General features: G+C 38.5%; 1 protein-coding gene across 2 annotated transcripts in view; it reads right to left on the bottom strand.

Moving 5' to 3' along the window:
- Marchf1 (membrane associated ring-CH-type finger 1) overlaps positions 1-21966 on the bottom strand; it is an 80778-nt gene that overhangs the window by 12437 nt on the left and 46375 nt on the right. For both annotated transcript variants that reach the window (XM_071610545.1, XM_027926885.3), the window contains one exon: positions 5166-5313. In XM_071610545.1, coding sequence (XP_071466646.1) covers positions 5166-5313 — 148 coding nt within the window. The remainder of the gene's footprint in view (positions 1-5165; positions 5314-21966) is intronic.

The following is a 21966-nucleotide window of genomic DNA, read 5'->3' as shown; positions in this document are numbered from 1 at the left end:
GCAAAAGGTGTTACACAAAATGTGTTTGTATAAGGAAGTGTGTGTGTGTGAGTTGATTTTCTCCTGGTTGCTTTTCTCCAGTTGGAGAAATTATTGAATAAAAACAACTCTGTTTCACATATCTTTTCCTTAATTTGTTTCAATATATGAATAAATGTATATGATAAATATGCATTATTTATGGATACACATTTCAGTTTACCTGATGCAAAGTAAAGTGCATGATTTCTGAAAAAAAAGTCATACAAAGAAACTTTAGAAGGCACAAAATCTAACTTGCTTAGTTTCATAGAAGAGGAAACTGTACTTCAGAGAGATTAATGATTATTTTGTTCAAGATAGCTAGTCATTGACTAGGACAGAACCAGAAGTCTTGTCTTCAGATAATTATCCCAAGACAGTGATTGTTATATTTGGGTTGTTCTTATCTGCTAGAGTCCGCCACAGCTAGAAAAAAAAAAAAAATGTTTGAATTTCTACTAATACCAAGTGCTCTGAGAATGAGGTGGAGCCCCTGCCCTAGAGTTGCTTAGAGGCTCACAAGTGAGTCAGCCATGAAAATAAAAATAAAAGTTATGTGACTATAAACCTTGTGGTATATATTTTTAAATAAATCTGGGATAACTTTAAGATCTGCACCTACAGTCTCCTTGACATAGGTTGAGCATCCCACATCTAAAAATCCAAAATCTAAAATGCTACAAAATCCAAAACTTTCTGAGAACTAACACAATGTCACTGTGGACAGTTCCACCCCAGGAAATGGGCTGCAGCTGAAACACAGGCCCACTAAACATACTGTACAAAATTGGGTGTCTAAGGTATAAAAAACACAAACGTATTTCATGTTTACACTTGGGTCCGATCCACAAGTACCTTTTGTGTATATGAAACTCTTCTGAAATTTGAAAATACCCAAATGGATAGTATAAATTGTTGCTTTTTTTTTTTTGGTCCGTGTTTTGTGTTTCATTTTTAACAAACAAATAATGTATGAGAAATTCTTCTAGAACCTGTAAAGAGAAGGCAGGAAGAACAATTGTTGCCCCAATTAGAGTCAGTAACAACGTTGATTTAGAGTGTTAAAATTTTCAAGTTCCATATGTTTCATTTATTTTACTTTATTTTCTGTCATCACAGGAGAATGAAAGAGTGGAGTGAGAGAGCCATCTGGGGCATCATGCATTTTAATCTAAAAGAATAACCCTTCTCAAACATATGGACAATATTTTTTTCTCCCAGTATTGTCATTACAGCTCAAAAAATTTTGCTGTTTTATATTCAACCTCAATGTTCGTTGAAAAGGACAGTTTGTTCCTCTCCAATTATTTCTGAAGGTTTTTCAAGATAGATTTGAAATATGTTGACCTTTAAATTATGTGTTGATTTTTTTTTCTAATAACTTTAAGAGTAAATTCAGGATCAACACAGTCCCAATGCCAGGGAAAGATGAACATAACAATGATTCAGACAGATGCCCATACTCCACTTAAATGTGTGCATGGGTAAGTAAGGTTTCAAACAATTTGAACGTAAATCTAGAGGGTACTCTTTACACAGGTCACTGTGGCTTTCATATGTGGCCTGGGAACTGTCCCACTGGCATGTGACTCTGTAGAGACAGCCATGCGCACCATTTCTTGATAAACACCTGGCTACCTAATTCATAAGCTTTAAACACTGAAGATAAAAAGGATGTCATTTTTAGTTGCCTTTAAGAAACTGAAAGATCTATAAATTATATATAATGTAATTTCCCAGTGTGTCTGCCCTAAGGGACAGTCCAGTGTGAGACAGTGGTCTGAGATCCAGCAACCACTCAAAATTGAAAAGAAAATATCCAAAGAAAATTCTAAAAGGAAAGTAAAAGGGGGAAAATCTCAGGTACAAGGAATTCATACCTCATCCTTCCTTCTATGACATTGACTGGACGGGACCAACTGCCACCTCCCAGAGGCAATGAGCATGAGATATGTGGTGACAGGGACAAATATATCCCCACCTGTCTGAGCAGGTGAGGGGACTCAGATAGTTAAGTGCATTAACATGGTAAATCACATGGCGGGACAGATTCTCAACATAGTTGCATGACAGGAATCAGGGATGATCAGACTGAATCTGTGGGGATAAACCACAGGCTTTGTGGTAATGTGGAAACTCCACAGGTAATTCCAGTGTGCAAGGAAGACGGAGAGCCAGGGTGGGGCCAAGTGAGGGGTGGTCCTGGAAGTATATGGCAGGGCAGTGGCTCTCAGACATCGGAATAACCTGTAGACTTTTAAAGTACAATTTACCTAATTGCATCCTGGGATTCCTGATACAGTGGTCTACCAGAGTGAGAGGTTAGTTAGAATCTTTATTCACGTGTGTGTGTGTGTGTGTGTGTGTGTGTGTGTGTATCTAGGGGCATAAGAGGCAGGATAAATGGGATATATGTATATATGTGTGTGTGTGTGTGTGTGTGTGTGTGTGTGTATGTGTGTGTGTATCTCCAAGGGATGTTGACGCTTCTGTACCTGCGACACATTCTGAGAACCACCGTATTGGGAATAATTATCCTAGTTTGTAGAGTTGAACCAGGTTTCCCACAGAGACTGGTATTTACCTGCCAAGGCTGAGTCTGGGTTAGGGAGGTATTTGAGATATTTGAGTCTTAACTGTGTGTGTGGTGGCAGTGGACAAGGGAAGCTGGGAGGGAATGTTTTTTACAGAGGGCAAAGCTTAGCAAGGGTCTGCAAGTAGATTTGAGGAGCAGAACAGATGTTCACTCTCACTGGTGACACCTGAGTCCTGGGGGCAGCAGAGTCCCATAAGTAGTTTGGGTTATATATTAAGAGTTTTGGCTAAATGGGGAGAGGACTTGATTTGATCTGTGGTTTTGTAAATTTGCTGTGATTATATAACCAAGCATGAGTTGAAGATGGACAAAATTGGAGAAAGTCTAGGTAAGAAGTTTTTGCACATGGCTGGTGTCGATAAAGAAGGAGATGAGTGGACAGATTCTAGGGTCATAAGAGGGATTTGATGATTGATGTAAAGGAGAGGAGGACAGATCAGGAATGAAAGACTGAGATGTAGATTTGGCTGCTGGGTATAGTCTTGCCTCTCCCACGGTGTAGGGGTGAGGTGTGGGGTCGACCATGAGTTTGGACACAGTGAGGTTGGGGTACCTCTAAGACCTTCAAACAGAGGTGTTCAGGAGGCAGGAGGATGCGTGGGTTGGGGTGCATTATGAGGCTATCAGCATAGAAATGGCAGCTAAGGATGTAAGAATAACCAGGGGACGGGAGGATGAGCAGGGAGACAGAAATGTGGCAGGGCAATAGGTCTCTTGGGGACTGGAGAGGTCTGTTGGCTGAAGTTGAGATAAACTGAAGCTGAGCTGAAGTTGTAGGATGAATGGTCACATCTCACATGCCTTAGAAATACAGCTAAAATAAACCGGAGGGGTTTCTTTTGGGTGGGTTACGGGGGTCTAAGCGGTTATGAAATGAACTGCTGCTTGTCAATTCTAGCCTTTTGCCTTATGTCTCTCACCTATGGCCTAAGGAGAAGAGCCTGCAGTCTACTGTGACCAGGCCAAGGCAGGGGCACAGGGGTGAGGCCACATCAACTTAGGGAAAATGCATGGCTCTCCTACACTGAGCTCCAAATTAGCCACAAAGGGTCTCTACATCAGGTCTGCCCGGGGTTGCTAGAACGCAGGAGTCCTAAGGTAGTACACTGGACGAAATTAGATGGGGATGTGTCTGCTTTCCCATCCACTTGGGACTACCTGACTGCAATGTTTATGGCACACTTTCTGTAATTTGGCATGGGCCAGTACCTATGGCTAGAGGGAAGGGGTTAAGGAAAAAAAAATAAGAAGAAGAAAGAAAAAAAGAAAGAAAGGTCTTATCCTCAGGGAATTTATTTAATTGTGTGAATATAATATGACATTTGAAAATCAATAATCTCTGGAACAATGTATAATGTAGTTGCAAACAAAGTAGTTTGATATAAATGATACAGTATATAAATGAGTTAATCCTGAACAAACAAACCAAAACCAGAGGCTCTAGCTTGCCCGATTTTCTGGCCTTTACACTTGCTTTAGCAGCGTTTGCACTCTTTTGGGAAAGGACAGTATAGTAGGATCTGTAGCTCTGTCCCTGGCTCTTGCTCCTCCCCTTTCCCTTGAAATACATAAAGCGCATCCACAGTGCATGTTGTGGATCCTTACAGTCTGAAGACGGTGGACCCCGTCTGCACGAATAAATACAAGGGAACAGGATAGGCAGGCCCTTCTCTTTTAAAATTCTTTTCTTTCTTTGTTCTCTCACTGTATCCTACCTTCTTCTTTTTTTAATTTTCCTATTTTGGGGGGTAGCATATAAATATTTTTTATAACTCTTATAAACTCAAAATATACCATCTGAACAATTTCTCCTTTCAAGTTCACAAGGAGAAATTGTTTAAATGGTATTGGGACTTGGGGCATGGGAGTATTTTTCCCTGTTTCACCAGCCACGATTTAGGCATGAACTGCAGCCATCACCCGGTGAGAGAGAGGACAGGCTGTCTTCAGAAGTGAATGCAAATGATATTGTACAGCCACGGTGTTTCCCATTTTTGCTTCTGTTGCAAATGATCTATCCGTTTTAAATGTAAAAATACATTTTGAAACATCTGTTTTTGTAGTCTTGACACCATTCTTCACAATCGCATTGGGCATAATTAAAATTTTAAACCATGGTGCTAATCCATGCTATCACATTATGTAGTACTAAGAAGCTATAACATGTTCTCTACTGGAATGTCATCTTATTCATGCATAAAAAGAAGCCATGAGTAGGGTGGACTGAATACAGTTTAAAATCCTTCCATTTTTAGTACTGTCCGCCTTTTCCTATCGGGAAGAAGCTGATCCTTTTTCTACTCCTGGAAAACCTGAAGTGGCAAATGCCGCCTGTGAGTTTCTCCCTGCTAAGTTTTATATGAACTTGATACATCTCATCTCACCTTAGCACCCTCTGTAGTTAGTGCCTTCTAGTCAGAGTTAATCTAGGGAGTCACAACTGCCATCACTGGCTTTATTCGTGCATCAGCACAGCTAAACCCTTCCCTGCCCACCTCTGGGTACAGTCATTAGGATCCAGGAGAGGAGAGAAAAGACCCGCTCTTACCATTGTCATTGCCTTGCTTGATTTCCTCCGCGGTCCTGTCTATCAACACATACAAAGACCAAACCACACAGGTGATGGCGATGACATGGAATGTGACAGAGCAGAATATTTTTCTCCTTTCACTTGTGGTCATCTGTAGTTTTTCCCACTGCAATTAGAAACAAATTACACAAAACTGAGTTTATAACTGGAAAATTAGGCTTTGATTTTTATTTCCCAGACATTGGTCACAAATGGAAGGAAAACATATTTTTGCAATTTAAGATTACACTATACTATTCAAATAAGTCATCATGTTTGGAGAACCATGAAATCATAATAGGTTAAAGATATAAAAAAAAAAATAGAAAGATGTTGGATGCCATTGCGCATGCCTATACTTCTAGCTATTTTGAAGGCTGAGGCTGGAGGATCACAATTTCAAGGCCAGACTCAGAAACTTAGTGAGACCCTGTCTCACAATTTTTAAAAAGGGCTGGTGATGTAACTCAGTGGTAGGATGGCCCTTGGTTTGTATCTCTGGTACTGCAAAAATAAAAATTAATTAATTAATACAAACAAAAATAATTTCCCATTTTCCAAGTGAATTAAATCATTTTTGTTTTGCTAGTCTGTGTTGCATTCTACAACACGAATGATATACTTTTAATATTGTACAAGTTTTAGAAAACATTTCCTTTTAGGTTTCGGCCTATCACCTCTTTGTGGTACTAGATTACAAGTAGTGATAGGTAACATTGTCTTCTTATTATGACATGACCTTACATAGTGTTTCATTCTTTTTCTCAGGGGTATAGGGTATTGGGGATTGAACTCAGGGGTACTCAACCACTGAGCCACATCTGTAGTCCTATTTTTTTAAAAAAATTTTATTTAGAGACAGGGTTCTCACTGAGTTGCTTAGCACCTGGCTTTTGCTAAGGCTGGCTTTGAACTAGTGATCCTTCTGCCTCAGCCTCCCGAGTCCCTGGGACTACAGGCATGTGCCACGGTTCCTGGCTTGTATTGCATTCTTGAATGTGTGAATTTAACGGGTATTTGAATGGCTGATTAATAGTTGCAAGGGAGAGTCAACATTTTCTGTTCACAACTCTTCTAGAAAAACAAAATTTTAACATCCAGGCCATAGAAGACAATCTGCCAAAGCCCTTTTCAAAGTGGCCTTGATTTATTGATGCCAGAAGAGTTGTAAATTCTGGGACAATCACTGTCCTTTAATCACACTCCTCGAAAGTTGAGGGGTGCTCTCTAAGGCTGGGAGGCTACAGGTTGGTAGAAGAAGTGAAGCTTGTGTGAGGATATGTTTCCCATAGTGGGAAAAGTAGCCTCTCAAGATAAACTTGGATGTTTGACATGCATAGCGTCACTTCATTTCCATGTTAGGAATCATGCTTTATTTTGCTTTACTGTATTCCCAAAGGAAAATGAAATCACTATGATTTTATTACCTGTGAACGAATATGCAAAGCTCTTAGTAATTCAAGATTCTTTATATTATTATGCCCTTGCTAAAGCAAAATCTTTAGAACTTGTTAAGACCCTATCCCAGCAACACGCACATGGAACTTGATGCAGGACTTAATTAAAAGCAAGAGGGCATCCATCATGTTGCAGAAAGTCCTGGATCTGCCACCAGCTTGAGACATGACTGACATTGCTCACTCACACTGGGCCCCACTTAACTCATCTTCATGAGAAGTATATTTTGGCAGAGGTATGGCAGAGAGGCTGGAGAGGAGCACAATCATCCTTCACTTCTTCCTTTGTTAATAGGCTAATTCTACTAGGGTCGACCTTATGCCCAGCTAAAAGCTGCCTTTCCAACCTTGTTGGCAGAGGTGAACTTTGGCTCTTTTCCACCAATGAGATATGAGCAGATATTTACAGGAACATTGAGATTTTGCTCCTGGATATAGGGATTATTCTTTATTCTTTGCTTCATAGGGGTCTATCAGAGCTAACTGACCATTTACACTCCTTCCGGTACTCTTGCATCTTCCGTATTATTCTAATAATGGAGAAATCTTAATAACGTCCTAAGAAGTAAACACACATTTCAATCTACACTCTGTTTTGGAATAATCAACAACCAATTGAGAAGATTTTAGCATTGCTTTGGCTTTTATCGAAACTTCACATCATATTTGTGAAAGATTGCTTCTTAAAATCTTGTTTTGGCATTTATTTATGGCAATGTTGATTTGAATAACCTGTATAATCATAGAACCTTACCATCTGGTAATAGCATTTTGTGGTTTACTAAATAGTCCTTGAATTACCTCAATATTCTGTATGACCAGTACAAAAGGTGAGGTGGTACAGAAAAGCAGATTCAGCTGTTCAGATTTTTAAAATGTTCCAGTGTACGGGAATACCCTCAGTAACAAAATATTCCTACCAAGTGTATCCTCAATTGTAAAACTACCCATAAAAACCCTTAAAAATGAGTCTTCTCTTATCTAAGGAGTAATTTGATAAAATGGCTGGAACACATTATTTAAAATCAATGAACCTCCAATAGAAAAATATCAGTGGAACGGACACAGATGGACCAAATCATTTGTAAAGATTCCTTCTCGTTCCAGACAATAGAAGCTCCGAATTTATCACCTCTAACTGGCATTAGAAGTGACATTTTAAGGAGAAACCAAGTGTGAGGGGACCATCAACCTTTTCCATGTTATAAAGCTTTACAGAAACCATTCAGAAATTCACTACGCAGCGCACAGGTAAATGTGATGTCACAGCACCATCTACCTGGGGATTGTATTACTGCAGCCGATGTTCAGTACACTGCACCAATGAAATCATTGTATTTATAAACTGGACATGTTGTCTATTCAGTTTGCTATTTTATATAACAAGTTTCAATACTTTTTAAATTTTTTAAATTTGTTCTAATTAGTTATACATGACACAAGAATGCACTTTGACACATCATACACAAACGGAGCATAACTTCTGATTCTTGTTGTACATGCACATAGGGTAATAATGTCTGATTCATACAAGCCTTCACCATGAGGAATAGAAGGAGGAGGTAGGGAGGGATAGACAAAGCTGTCATGAAAGTACTGTGATTTAATATTTGTGTAATTGAAATTCAGTAGCAGCACACAAAATATTTTGTGATAGGAAAGTGGTAATCTGAAAATTCACATAGCATTTGACTCCCTTCCCAGCTTTATAAAACAAAGTGTAGTTTCTGCCTACATTAGCATGTGCATGACGTTACCAGTGTTATATCTCTAGAGGGTGGGGTGTCAGGAGAGCTGCTTTGGATTCTCAAAGTCCTAGTCACAACCTAGTGACTAGATGGTCACTAGATAGGGACGAGATGGACCAGAGTCACGACCATCGGCACAGCAGCAGAATCAGGGTGCTAGTTAGAGATGCAAATTCTTGAGCTTTACTTTTGAGATGACCATATTGGCTTTTCCCACAGGGCACTCAGAAACTATGAACCTTGCCTCCTCCTTGATGAGGCCAGCCCCCTTCTGCCTTGCCACCAGTGGGGCAGCAATGGCCACCGCCTTTCCTCTAGATTACTCAGATCTGAGCCAAATATTCAGTCCTCATGTCTCAGTGTGAAGGAGACACACATCTCTCCATCTAGTGCAAACATTAGAGACCACTCCCTTTCTCAAGGTAGAAAGGGGGACAGGGACACACCACAGCACACAAGCAGTCTTACAAGGTTTTGCACTGCCTATTCAGTAGTTATCAAGTTTTCTTTGTTTAGTTACTCCAAATATTTTATTTTTCTAACAGTGATACTATGTAAATGGAAAAAAAGATCAAAATGTAAATGGAAAATGTCAAAAAACACTGGTTGGTATTTAGTCTGAGAATTAAACCAATGCTCTCTTGAGGTTCAGAACTGATCAGTGACAAGACTTTTTGATTCTTCCAAGGAGTTCCTTCATAAGGCAGCCTTCTACCTAAACTTGCCCTGGAAGACAATTGAGATTCCGTCTGCCCTGTCACTGAAGACATGTGGGTTAGGAGTAGACCTGTAATTGCTACCACACAAAATCAAACATTGATCAGGTTTTGAGATTAAGTTTTCTTGAAAATTAGCATCAGCTAAGGTTGGCAAAACCAGCTTCAAATATCTCAGCACCTCCTACTTTGGAGTCTTTGGGCTTAGACTTTACAATTCCTGGGTTTTGGGTACCTATTTGTTGTTCTGGGCCTTTGCTCCTTTGTTGAAATCCTTAAACAATAGAAAGAATTGGACAGAATTCTGTTATTCACTCAGAAATACACAGCCAGATTTTTCTGAAAAGAGTTCTGAATTAGGGCTGGGAATGTGGCTCAAGCGATAGCACGCTCGTCTGGCATGTGTGCGGCCCGGGTTCGATCCTCAGCACTACATACAAAAAAAGATGTTGTGTCTGCCAAAAACTAAAAAATAAATATTAAAATTCTCTCTCTCTCTCTCTCTCTCTCTCTCTCTCTCTCTCAAGATTTCTGAACTACTGTATAAATTGATGGAAATATTGTTTCTGTGAAATGTTTCATTTGCTCTAGCTAAATCTAACAATGCATTTCAGTGTGATTTTCTAAATTAAATTACTTGTATTTGTAGTCTATTCTAAGACATAAATTTGAAAATACTAATGAAAATGTTTTAAAAATCTTTGTAGAATGAAGGCGGTTCATTTGCACAACATTAAAATCCATGAGGTAGGGACTACTTTGCCAAAGCCATTTGTTTTTTCCTGGCCACTGTGTAGGACCAAGAATTATCATGAAATCTATTGATTGACAGAGCAAATAACCGCCACTTGGTGGCACTAAGCCCCCGTGGTAACTAACAGAACTGGTTTCCATGTGCAGGCTGACCAGGCACTCCCAGCCAGCTGGCTGTGAAGGCTGTTAACCCAGCATCAAAGCATCAAAGCAAATTAACAGTTTAGCTGTTTAAATTTTTCTGACTCAGCTTGTCATATTACGGTAGGGTTTAGTCGCTCGTGTGCAAAATAATACCTAGAACAGCAGGTATGAAATGCATTGTATTATCTACACATCTTAATAACATATGTTGTGTTAAAGTGTAAATAAACCCTACAAAAATTCTAGAACCTTGGAGAAGTTCCTAGAGGATTCATTCCTGTGTTGCAGTACTTCTCAGTGTTCCCCAGTGTCAACCTGGGAACTTGTAAGAAACTCAATATTCGGGGCTTCACAACAATTTATCAATGAGGAAATTTTGGTGGTACAGCCCCTGTAATCTGAGTTTTAACAAGCCCTTGGGTTATTCTCAAGCAAGCCAAAATTTGAAAATGACCTGTTTTATGAACGACAGTTGGCAGAACTGCATGGTGACCTCAGTGGATTCTATACTAGAAGTAGCACTTGTCACTCCTATCATAAATGAGGAGTTCAGGGAAGGGAAGAAATCAACAAAATATTCTGGTTACCTGACTGTGATGTAAATATTCCAGGTCGAATTTTAAAAACTCACAAAATCAATGAATTTATTTAAAATAAAATGATTGGTGTTAGCTCATTAATCACTAAAACAGTTTCATTTTTATTTTACCTTTTAAATTAGTGTTTAGGTAACATGAAGGCTTATTAAAACCTAATTGTATTAGTTACAAGTATTTGGGGAGAGAACCAAACTGTTGACTTATGGACATTTTTGAAGAATTACTCTTGAGATGTTAATGAGTTACCAAATTCATAGATTTGCTCACAGTAAGTAATTTCTCCCTTAAATTGTATTTAAGAACACTAGAAGAAAAATCTGACCTGTTCAGGCCCCTAATGAAATTGCTAGAAACTTAATGGTAGATAGGAAACTTAAGTGAGTTTATGCATGGAAATGCAGAACATCACTAGCCTTTTAAAAGGAATTTATTAAACTGTAGCCATTATCATAACATGGAACATACAGCACCATATCCAAATGGATTCAGGTGTCCTTGCTTTACAGGTAACTGTATTATGTTGATAACATTTCTCAGGGATGAAGATGGGATTTTTCATGAGAATTAAGTCAGCCAGAGCCCCCCATCTATTTTTCAACTACATATAGATCTTTTATGAATATTAAATCTCACATGAGGGAAATACAGTCTGTTTATGTTAGCTATTGGAACAAAGATAAGAAGGTCAAGTGAGTGAGTTATTTTGCATATAATAGGTAGAATCATCTGAAAGATTGTACATGATGTTTTTTCTTTTTCTGTTAGGAATAAAAAAATCTATCACAAGTTATAATAAACGCCCTAGTAACTTCATGTTCTTTTTGTGTAATTCAGAATGTTAAGATTCAATGTTTCCCTAAGAAATACTATGGTGGATGACAGATTTCATAAGAGGTTAAAGGAACTCAAATATTCCAAATAAACCAAGAGCAGTAACGTGGGTGTATGTGATAGTCACATCTTCCAGATGATATGTGGAACATGGCAGCGGCCTCTCCTGGACTTTCTTGAAATGGACCTGTGGTTGCTATACTGACTGCCTTTGTGATGGCAAAACTTACAAAGTTACCTGAGAATAGATGAGTGAAAGAAATGGCTTTTTTTCCTCAAAAGGTAATTAACTTGGATTTCTGCTCACAAATACTCTTAGTGTTAGCTTTCAGAGAAAGATGTTTGAGGCTGATATAATAGAGCTTTACTGAGAAGAGATCACATTACTTTGGGGTATTTATAACACCATTGAAATGGAAAGGTAGAGGTGTGAGAGCAGTACAGATGCAACTTATTACAAAAATGCCGAAATACCATTGTGAAGAGCTAGGAGAAGGTGTGCTTAATTAAAACGACATAGCAAACATAAGTTTGATGGATATGCTGGCCACGTTAGCTAACCATATGAAGAATATGTGGCTAAGAATTGTCACTCAGTGGTGCTATTAGGTGCATGATGCAGTGTTGAAGCAGAGAGCCACGTCAACTGCCCACAGGAAATTGTCCAATTGTGAAGACCCTAGTAGAGGCAAAGGCCAGAGAACATAGAAAACACTGGAAAGAGCAGTGGGGACCAGAGAGACCCTGAGTAGGGGCAGGAGGTTCGGGTGGTGTTGAGGAGAGGGACACAAGGCAAAGTCATGTGGAACAGGCAAAGCAAGGGACCATGTATTTGGAGAGGAATTGACTGAGCGAAGTGACTGAGAATTCTGACCCTGGGGATAGGCGGACCTGGATAGAGAGCCCGGTCTGACTCGGGGCAAGTAACCCACCCTCCTAACACCTTGGCCTCCTCCTTGGCAAAATTAGAATAACAGTAAGGACTCTTGCATAGGGTTATTAGAATTTATATGAGATTACATATACAAATAGTTAGCATGCATCAAGCCAGCAAGTAAACCAGGGGTCTCTGGCTACTTCATTTATTCATTAATTTTGAGAGAGGGTCTCAATATGATGCCCAGGCTGCTCTGGAACTTGTGGGCTTAAGCCATCCTCCTGCCTCAACGTCCGCAATGGCTGGGACTACAGCTATGGGCTAATTTGTCATTGTACTAGCGGCTTTATGAAGTTTCACATGATTCACAGATGTTTTATTAGGCCCATAGCAGACTTTAAAAATCATAATTATTTGTTGAATTCCTTTAAATGTAGCAAACTCAGTTTGCCAAAGTCCCTGCCACTCTCTTTGGTTTACATCCAGTATATTTTACTCATATTACTTGTTTGGTACCTTGTGAATTTATGACCCTTGAAGTGATTAAAAGCCCTCATTAGAATCAGTAAGTAAAGTTTTTCAGAAGATAGAAGCCATAAATTGCAAAAAACACACACCAACTTTTGTGATCTTGTAAAGAGCTGAGAACTTTAGAAGCCAACATGAGGAGGTTTCAGAATGACCATTTGGTACTTGTTTTAGTTTCCTTTTCCATCATTGTGACCAAAAGACCTGACAAGAATAATTAGAGGAAGAAAAGTTTATTTTGGCTCGCGGTTTCAGAGGTTCAGTTCATGTTAGCCAACTTCATAGCTATGGGCCTGGGTGAAGGAGGACATCATCAGAAGGGTGTGACAGAGCAAAGCACTTCAGGACATGACCATCAGGAAGCAGGAGAGCTCTGCTCACCAGGGACAAAACATAAACCCCAAAGTCACTCCCCCAGTGACCCACCTCCTCCAGCCACACCCCACCTGCCTATAGCACCCCCCAGTTAATCCATGTCAGTGGATCAATCCCCTGATGAAGTCACAACTCTTATAACTAATCATTTCACCTCTGAACCTTTTTGCATTGTCTCAAACATGAGCTTCTGGGGGACACCTCATATCTAAACCATAACAGTTCTGAAAAGATGGGAGTCGTCAGGCTGACCTAGGTTGTCTTGTTGGTGTGCTAAAAGTTTGTTAGAAAAATGGGATGAGAGAATATCAATCTTACAGGCTTAAATATTCTAAAAAGAGTGTGGTCAGTAAATTCAAAGTTAGTAAATTATTTTTATAAAACAGATTGGCTATTCAGTTTTCTCTTGGTATCTGTAAGATTGGTTCCAGAAACCCTTTGGGTACCAAAAACAATGAAAACTCAAGTCCTTTATATAAGATGACATAGTATTTGCATATAACCTACAAATATCCATATACTTAAATAATCTCTAGATGTTTTATGATACCTAATACAGGCTAAGTGCGATGTAAGTAATTATAATATTGCATTGTTTAGGGAAGAATGACAAGGTAAAAAACATCTATATCTTTTAAACACAGACATTATTTTCTCCCTGAATACTTCAGATACACAACAGGTTAAATCTGTTGAAGCAGAACCAGAGAATACTGAGAGGTGACTGTTTTATGTTCAGCTTACTTTATCAAGACTAGCTTTTTCTCTAGAAAATATATGCATATGCCATATAAATGTCTTTGTAAATATATAAAGTTCTGAGGTTAGAGTATCAAATGATTTTTCTTTTAAATATTTCCCTTATCTCCTCTTGTTTTGTTAAGATTTTCATGACAGATGAGATTTCCTAATAATTTTGAGAAAAGTATTTGTAATATAGAAAAAAATGCTGAGTTAAATTATCCACTAGAGGGTGCAATGATATAACCTATGAAGGTAATCTGCAAGGAAAAAAGAAATGGAAGTGTATTTTACATGTGTCAGATGTACAATATGTGGTACTTAGGCACATCTCCATTGGAACTATTGGGTTAACAGTTAAAATGGCAAATTCCTAGGCCCTGTCCCAGATCCACATCTGCGTGTAGCCTAGAAATATGTATTTGTAACATGCACTGTGGTTTTTCTATATGCCGAAGTTGGAGGATCACTTTCCCAAGGAAGGGAAAGATTAGGGGAATATTCTAGAAAGACACTATAACTTCTAATACTTTATTTTTTTTACAAGAGTGAAGATATTTCAATCACCACCCCTATATTCCATAAGAACCCATCTAAATCTCAGTTGATTAGTATTGTCATGCAAGAATGTCACTGAAGGAAAATCTAATTAAACTTTTAACTTCATTTTCTCTTGGTTGACTTGAAAGTAACTAATTGTGGAGGTCACACAGCTGGGCAACACATAATTATTCCCCCAACAGCTCTGCTGTCCTTAACACCTCTGACGTATGGGTTATGATGATAACGTTTGCCTAGCTTACTTGAAGGACTTGAATTTGTGCTGCCCCTTCACTTGGGCCTGCAGATGTCTGATGGGTGACTAGAACAGGATGTATAAGATGTGGCATCTCTGTCTTCATATCGTCTATCTCCTTTGCTCTTTAACTTTTGGGTCAGATTCTACTTAGTTCTATACATAGACATGTTAATCATTTGAAAAATGTTTTGTCCAAAATTATAATGTAGGGTTAAGTTGACCTAGACTTGCTTAGGTCTCTCTCTTCCCCTTCAAGGATATAGACACCTACCAACTGCCATGACAGGAAATGTCAGGCCATGGAAGGAGCAAAAAGATGTGGCACCTGAGTTCTGTTTTTTCAGAGTCAACAGGAATAGTCCTCCCTTATTTGCTTGTCTCTCTCCAGCATCATTCTGTGTCTATAGCTCCTTGACTCCTTGGAGGGGAGAAGTGAACTTGTGAGTGGAATTCCCACTTCGCTATTCTTTGGTCATTGAATGAAGCCCTTTCTTCTCTCATCATTCTGTCTCTTGAGTTGTTGGCTTTATCAAGTGGCAGCAGGATAGGGCCTTTTCTCAGTTACATAACACAAATTGCAGATTTATTAATAGATTTATTTAAGCAAAGTTTCTGTTCTTTTCTTTTTTGGGCACTAGGGAATGAACTCAGGGACACTTGATCACTGAGCCTTATCCCCAGACCTATTTTGTATCTTAGTTAGAGACAGACAGGGTCCTACTGAATTGCTTAGCACCTTGTTTTTGCTGAGGCTGAGGCTGGCTTTGAACTTGAGATCCTCCTGCTTCAGCTTCCTGAGCCTCTGGGATTACAGGGGTGTGTCACCACACCTGGCAAGCAAGGTTTCTTTAAATGTACTTAATCAATACTTAGTTGTCTATTTTTTCTTGATGATTATAGTGAAAATTTTAATATCATAACATATACTCTGGAAGAGAAGTTAGTATATTGCTGCTTCAAGAATGTTGAAGCAGCAGAGAATCTGTGGTGCTGTGTTCATCAGAATATTTAATTATGGATTGTAGCTTAATAAATAAAGAAAACAAAAGGAATAATTGGATTACATTTCATAAAGTGACACAAATCCATTTCCCTACAGATTTAAGCCTTTGTCCAGGACTCTTGGATCAACACAATCTCTTCCCTGGCAGTCCATTTCTCGTGTTTGTTTCATGTGTGTGTCTCCCTCCTTTCCCCCTTAGTGAATATCCATAGCACATTGGGTCTACCCAGCCCAGCAGTCATTCTGCCTAAAGCGATCACAGCCTTGCAGTTTAGAAGAAAGTGTTCATGCACTAAGTGGGGTCACAGGGCCTGGGAATATGAAAAGAAAGACTTTTTTAAAAGACCCAGTTTTACTTCCTGATTTTACAGCTGGTAAAATGAGAGCCCAGAACACTGAACTGATTTTCCAAGGGTTATAGAGATGTTATTACTATATCATTTTCATCCAGGAGCTAATTACTGAAGCATCACAATGCATCAGGGGTTGTTCTAGGTATTGGGAAAGAAGATAACCAGGATTCCTGCCTCCATGAAGTTCATGTTACCGTCACAGTTATGAAATTTTGTGTATTTATTAGAATAGAGGACTGTTTAATTGATTATCAATAACAGATAATGGGCTTTGATTTCACAAATGCTTCTATCTTTTTCCCAATTTATCTTTTGTGTGTATGCACGAGTATCTTTCTAGAGTATTCCTTTGGGTGGCAGCAAAGAGCTTTTCCTTTGCCTTCTCTATTGTGCATACCCATGGCAAGCTCAAGTCTACTGGTAACCTATTGTCAGGGATATTTTCATGGGTCAAAAAAAAAAAAAAAAAAATCCTTGCATTCACTTTCTACCCTACTTTAATAGCAGTGTCACATCTGAATATTGTATGCAACTCAATTGGGTGGATATTTTACCAACTCTTAAGAGTCTTTTAGCCACATAAAAATTGAAATTAACCTGATAAATGTATATTCTATTGTCTCTTAAATGGCAGCCAATACTATTTTAATTTCTTTAAATTTTGATTCATGTTTTGGGTATAATAAACCAATAGTGTTTTAAAACCTTAAAGCAAACAGTGCTTAGTTAAATATCTAAAAATCAGCTTTATCAGTACTCTGATATCAAGCATGATTAATTAGCTCAATATTTTATATTTTTACTTCCTTTGGACCTTATTTTTTTGTGGGGGATGCTACTGGGGATTGAATTCAGGGGCACTCAACCACTGAGCCACATCTCCAGCCCTGTTTTGTATTTCATTTAGAGACAGGGTCTCACTTAGTTGCTTAGTGCCTTGCTTTTGCTAAGGATGGCTTTGAACTCATGATCCTCCAGTCTCAGCCTCAGGAGCCGCTGGGATTACAGGCATGTGCCACCATACCTGGCTCCTTTAGGCCGACGTAGACTCAGCTTTTGTTAAGAATTTTCAAAACTACAACTGAAGCAATTTTTTCTCTTTTTTAAAAGATAAAATTCCTTTGAGCTTTCTCAAAGTATATAAATTACTTAACTTGTAGGCAGAATATTATATTTATTTTTTCTAGATAGAGGCCTTGATTTTCAAAGAGATCTGAGGTACTTTCCAGATTAAAAGCCCTTGTTTTAGACTGCTCTTCCTAGCATTGATTTAATAGTGAATATCATATTACAAATGAGGAGGCACTGAGCCAGGGAAGGGGTGGAGGTGTTATCTCCACAGGCTGAAAATTAAACTTGTGGCTCAGGAACTTGATATGTTTGGGAAACCAAGAATGGCTTTGCCACCACAACTGGGCAGATTTCCTCATTTATAGTACTCAGGATGGATTCTGCATCCCCAAAGCTGATTCCCAGCCAAGGGGGAGGGGTGGCTCATGTTTGCATAGGAATATTCAACTTCGTTCCGGTGTTTGGCTGTATGCGAAGAGCAGCTCTGTTCTCTCCTATCAACCCCAAATCCAGTTTCACTCCAAATAGGAAGAAGTTGGTTTGGACCACGGAAAGCTCCAAGGAGCTCAGGATCTCACTGCAGTTCTGAGGATTTTTCTGGGCCTTTGCTCATGTCTTGTAATAATTCCTTAGGTCTGTGTGTTCTCTGTGTGGAATTTCCTAGCACACAGATGATAATTTTTTACATTTTAGAACAGAGTCCATTTTTCCTTCCTAAAGCTCAAGAGTGAGAATGAGCTCTTATTCCAGAGTCTGTATTTAAGAGTCATTTTTCTTTCCACTCTCTTTGGAAATCTAATAATAATGGGCTGGCCTTGCTGCTTTTTCTATGTCCTTCATCCTCAGTTATTTATTACCAGAATTATTATTATTCATTAATCTTAATAATGGACACTTTTTGCCACTGCAGATTCAATTGTCAATTTCTCTGGTACCATTTGATGCCAGCGAGGAGATAGAAAGTAAATGCTAAACCAATATAATATCATTCTAATAATTTGTTCTTATGAAAAACAAGGAGGTACAGTTCAGCTATCAAAAGCGAAAATGGAGCAGGAACCTTTTATGGTCCCATCCATATCTCCTTTCTCTTGAAGATCATAAACGCCTTCAGATACTTGAACTGAACACAGAAATGGAAAGAGTTCTCTAAGAAGGGGACTTTGAGTTATGTGAACAGACATGGAGCTGTGGATTTGTCTGAGGAACTTGAGAAGATTGTATGAACATGAGGTGGAAGGACACGAGGTGAGAGGGACAAGTGGCAGGGCCTGAGATAAAGGCCCTCCATCCTCATCTGAAATGGGGGATTGCTGGGCATCAGATTGTCATGGGTGACACAACACACAGGGAGAAATAGAAAATCTTCCCAGAATTCCTTCATGACCTTTGTTTACAAGAAATTTGTTTATGACCACTTGCAATAGAAATCAGGACCACAAGGGACTTGATTGAGTGAAAGCTGACCTCTTCTGTGCAAGATAATGGGCAATCAAATCTGTCATCCTGAGGAGAAGACGCTGGATTTGCTGAGAGAGTTGGGGTGGAGCTGCAGAGAAGGGGCAGCCCTGGCTGCAGGGTGCGATTTCCCTTCTGCTATTGAACTCAGCAAATGTTGAGTTGAATGGATTTAGGGACGTTGCTAATCTTTGAGCTCAGATATACATGAACAGATGAAGGACAGCCTAGGAATAGATGATGCAGAGCAGAGAAACTGTGCTGTAGGTGCTTGTAGAAGGCAGGTGTGGACATCCTGGCCATGATTGTGAAATGGGCTAAATTTAAGGCTGTCTCAAAGCAGTAAGGTGAGAAGGATTTGGGGTTATCAGAGTTTTAGAAAGGCCATTCTTGCAGCTATGAGGAAGATGAGCTAGAGTGAGGGCGAGGAGCTCATAGTCCAGGGGAGTAGTCCAGGGGAGGTTGGGAACTCACATCCTGATAGTGGGTCTTATTAAACATGAGTCTTCTAGGTAAACTCCCTTAACTTCCTGTCCTCCAACTAAACATGTATTTATAACTGCGTCACACCCTTCTCACTTCCTTTCTTCTTAAGAAACAATGTTCCTTTATAGTCCCAGTGAATTATTGACCCTTGATCCCTTGATTAGATATTTTATGGTAATTTTAACTTCTCTTTCTCTCTCTGTAGCTCCTTTCTCTTCCACATGCAAACTTGCTTCTCAATCTCTCACAGCCTTTCTTTTACAATAGATTTCAATTTTTATCAAAATCTGACTGTTCATTGTAGAAAATTTATAAAATATGGGAAAAGTAAAACAAATAAAATCATTTTTGCAATGTACATCTTCAATCTCCTTTTCTCTTATGTATACATACAAATATATTGGAATAGAAACATTCAGACCAGTTTCAAAGATAATTTTAATTCTTGTGTGTCTTCATTTCTTTGGAGCACTTGCAGAATGGGGTAGGATATATGTGGAGTGGTTGACATTTAGGAAAGCAGGAAGGCAGGTTCCTTTGAACTAAGACAAGGTCAGAGGATGGAGGGGGGAGAAAAAGCTCATACTTGTTGGAAGGCTGGATAATGACAATGAAATATTATCCTAGAAGACAGAGGCCCAATTGCTCAGGAGAAACTTAGCGAAAAGGCCTAAGAAGGACCACTTTGAAAGACATTGTTTGAAAGACAGGAGCCACACAAAACCAACTCACCTCTCAGAAACCACCTGTCCTTTCCTTAAGAACCTCTGGTTACCTACAGTTGTACCCTATGCCTCCCACCTCAGTGGAGCCCAAGAATAGAGATTCGACCTTTGGATGCCATGCATGAGTGCACGCTCCCACACTACATTGCTTCTCTCAGCACCTCTGTGCAAACCCAGCATGGACAGTCCCTTTTATGATGCCCCAGGGCACTTGTAAATACAGGTAAGGGCCAAGCTTGTCTAGAGGAGTGGCAATGGGGAAACCTGCTCTGTAATTAGTAAGGAGAAGGAAGAAGATAGAACTAAGCAATTGTGAACCCTGTTTTCTGTTTACACACTTTTCAAAATCCAACTGGATTGAGCTATCATTGTCATATATGCTGTGCATAAGTATAAAAGCTGATAAATTTGGAATGCTGTACACCTGGGAAACCGTCACTACCACCAGAAAAGTGAGTTTCTCCTATCTGTCACTCTCCAGGGTTTCCTGTTACCCTTCTATAATGCCTCCCACCCATCCTTTCTCATGCCCCATCTCCAAGTAAATAGTGTTATGCTTTTTGGTCACTGTAGATTAGTATGCATTTTCTAGAGTTTTATATAGATGGAATTATATATATATTTTTAGGTTTCTTTTATTGATCAAAATTATCCTGAGGTTCATCTATGTTATATCACGTGTCAATATTCATTTCTTTTATTGCCATAGTATATTTCAGTGTTCTGTTATATGGCAGTACCACAACTTGTTTATTCATTCACCTATTGATGAACATATTTTCCCTCCAGGTTGGAGCTTTTGAAAATAAAACTTCTATGAACAATCATGTACAAGTCTTTGTATGTACATGTTTTTTGTTTTTTTTTTTCCCTATTGGTTAAATACCTTTGAGTGTAATGGTTAGATTACATGGGCGATATATGTTTTACTTTTTGAAGACTTCAAGTGGTTGTACTATTTAAATTCCCACCAGTACTATGTGAGGGTTCCAGGCAGTTTCTCCTAGCTCTTGGCATCATGGGTCATTTATATGTTAGCCATTCTGTGTGTACAATGGTGGATGGTTGTGGTTGAATGTGCATTTCTCCAGTGGCTAATTATGTTGCCATTTTTATATGGGATTATTTGCCATCTGTCTATCTTTAGTGACACATTTGTTAAAATTTCTTGCCAATATTTATTTTTTAGGTTGTTTGCTTTCTTATTGTTGAATTTTCAAATTTCTTAATTTATGTGAGATATACTTCCTTTATCAGATACGTAATTTGGAAATATTATTTCTTAATATGTGGTTTGTCATTTCATTATCTTAACAATACCTTTTGAGGAGTAGATGTTTCTAATTTTGACAAAGACCACTATATCAATTTGTTGTTTTATGGATCTTGTTTTTATAACATACCCAAATATCTTTGCCTAACCCAAAGTCTTAAAGGTTTTCTCATGCTAATATTATGGTTTTAGAATTAATATTTATAGGACACATTTGGAGTTAATTTTTGCATGTGGAGTACAATATGGACTACAATTTATTATTTTACATTTGTTGAAAAAATTATTTCCTTTCTGAATTGCTTTTGCACCATTGTCAAAAGTTAGTTGCTTGTATTGATGTGAATCTATTTCTAGACTCTCAAGTTTGGTCTACTGATTTATCAGTTTTGAAGCTGATACTAAATATCTTGATTACTGTAGCTTTACAATATCATTTTTAAAATTTGTTCTTATTAGTTATACATGACAGTAGAATGTATTTTGACATATTATACATATATGGAGTATAACTTCCTATTCTTCTGGATAATGTGGAATTACATTGTTTGTGTACTCATATGCACATAAGAAAGTAATATCTGATTCAATCTATTTTCTTTCCTATTCTCATTTGCATTAAAATATTTTTCAATCAGGTATTGTTAGTATTCCTTCAGTTTTGTCCTTCTTTTCCAAAGTTAATTTGGTTACTTTACTTCCTTTGCATTTCATATGAATATTATAATTAGCTTGACAATTATGTAAAAATGCCTGTTGGGAATTTTATTGGTAGGTCATTGAAGCTGCAGATCAATTTAGTGGGAGCATTTGACTTTGTCAAAATATTGACTTTTCCAAACC

Source organism: Marmota flaviventris, chromosome 3 (assembly GCF_047511675.1).
Source record: "Marmota flaviventris isolate mMarFla1 chromosome 3, mMarFla1.hap1, whole genome shotgun sequence".
Lineage (NCBI taxonomy): Eukaryota > Metazoa > Chordata > Mammalia > Rodentia > Sciuridae > Marmota > Marmota flaviventris.
Note: the sequence above shows the minus strand (reverse complement) of the source record. Positions and strands in the feature narration are given on the sequence as shown.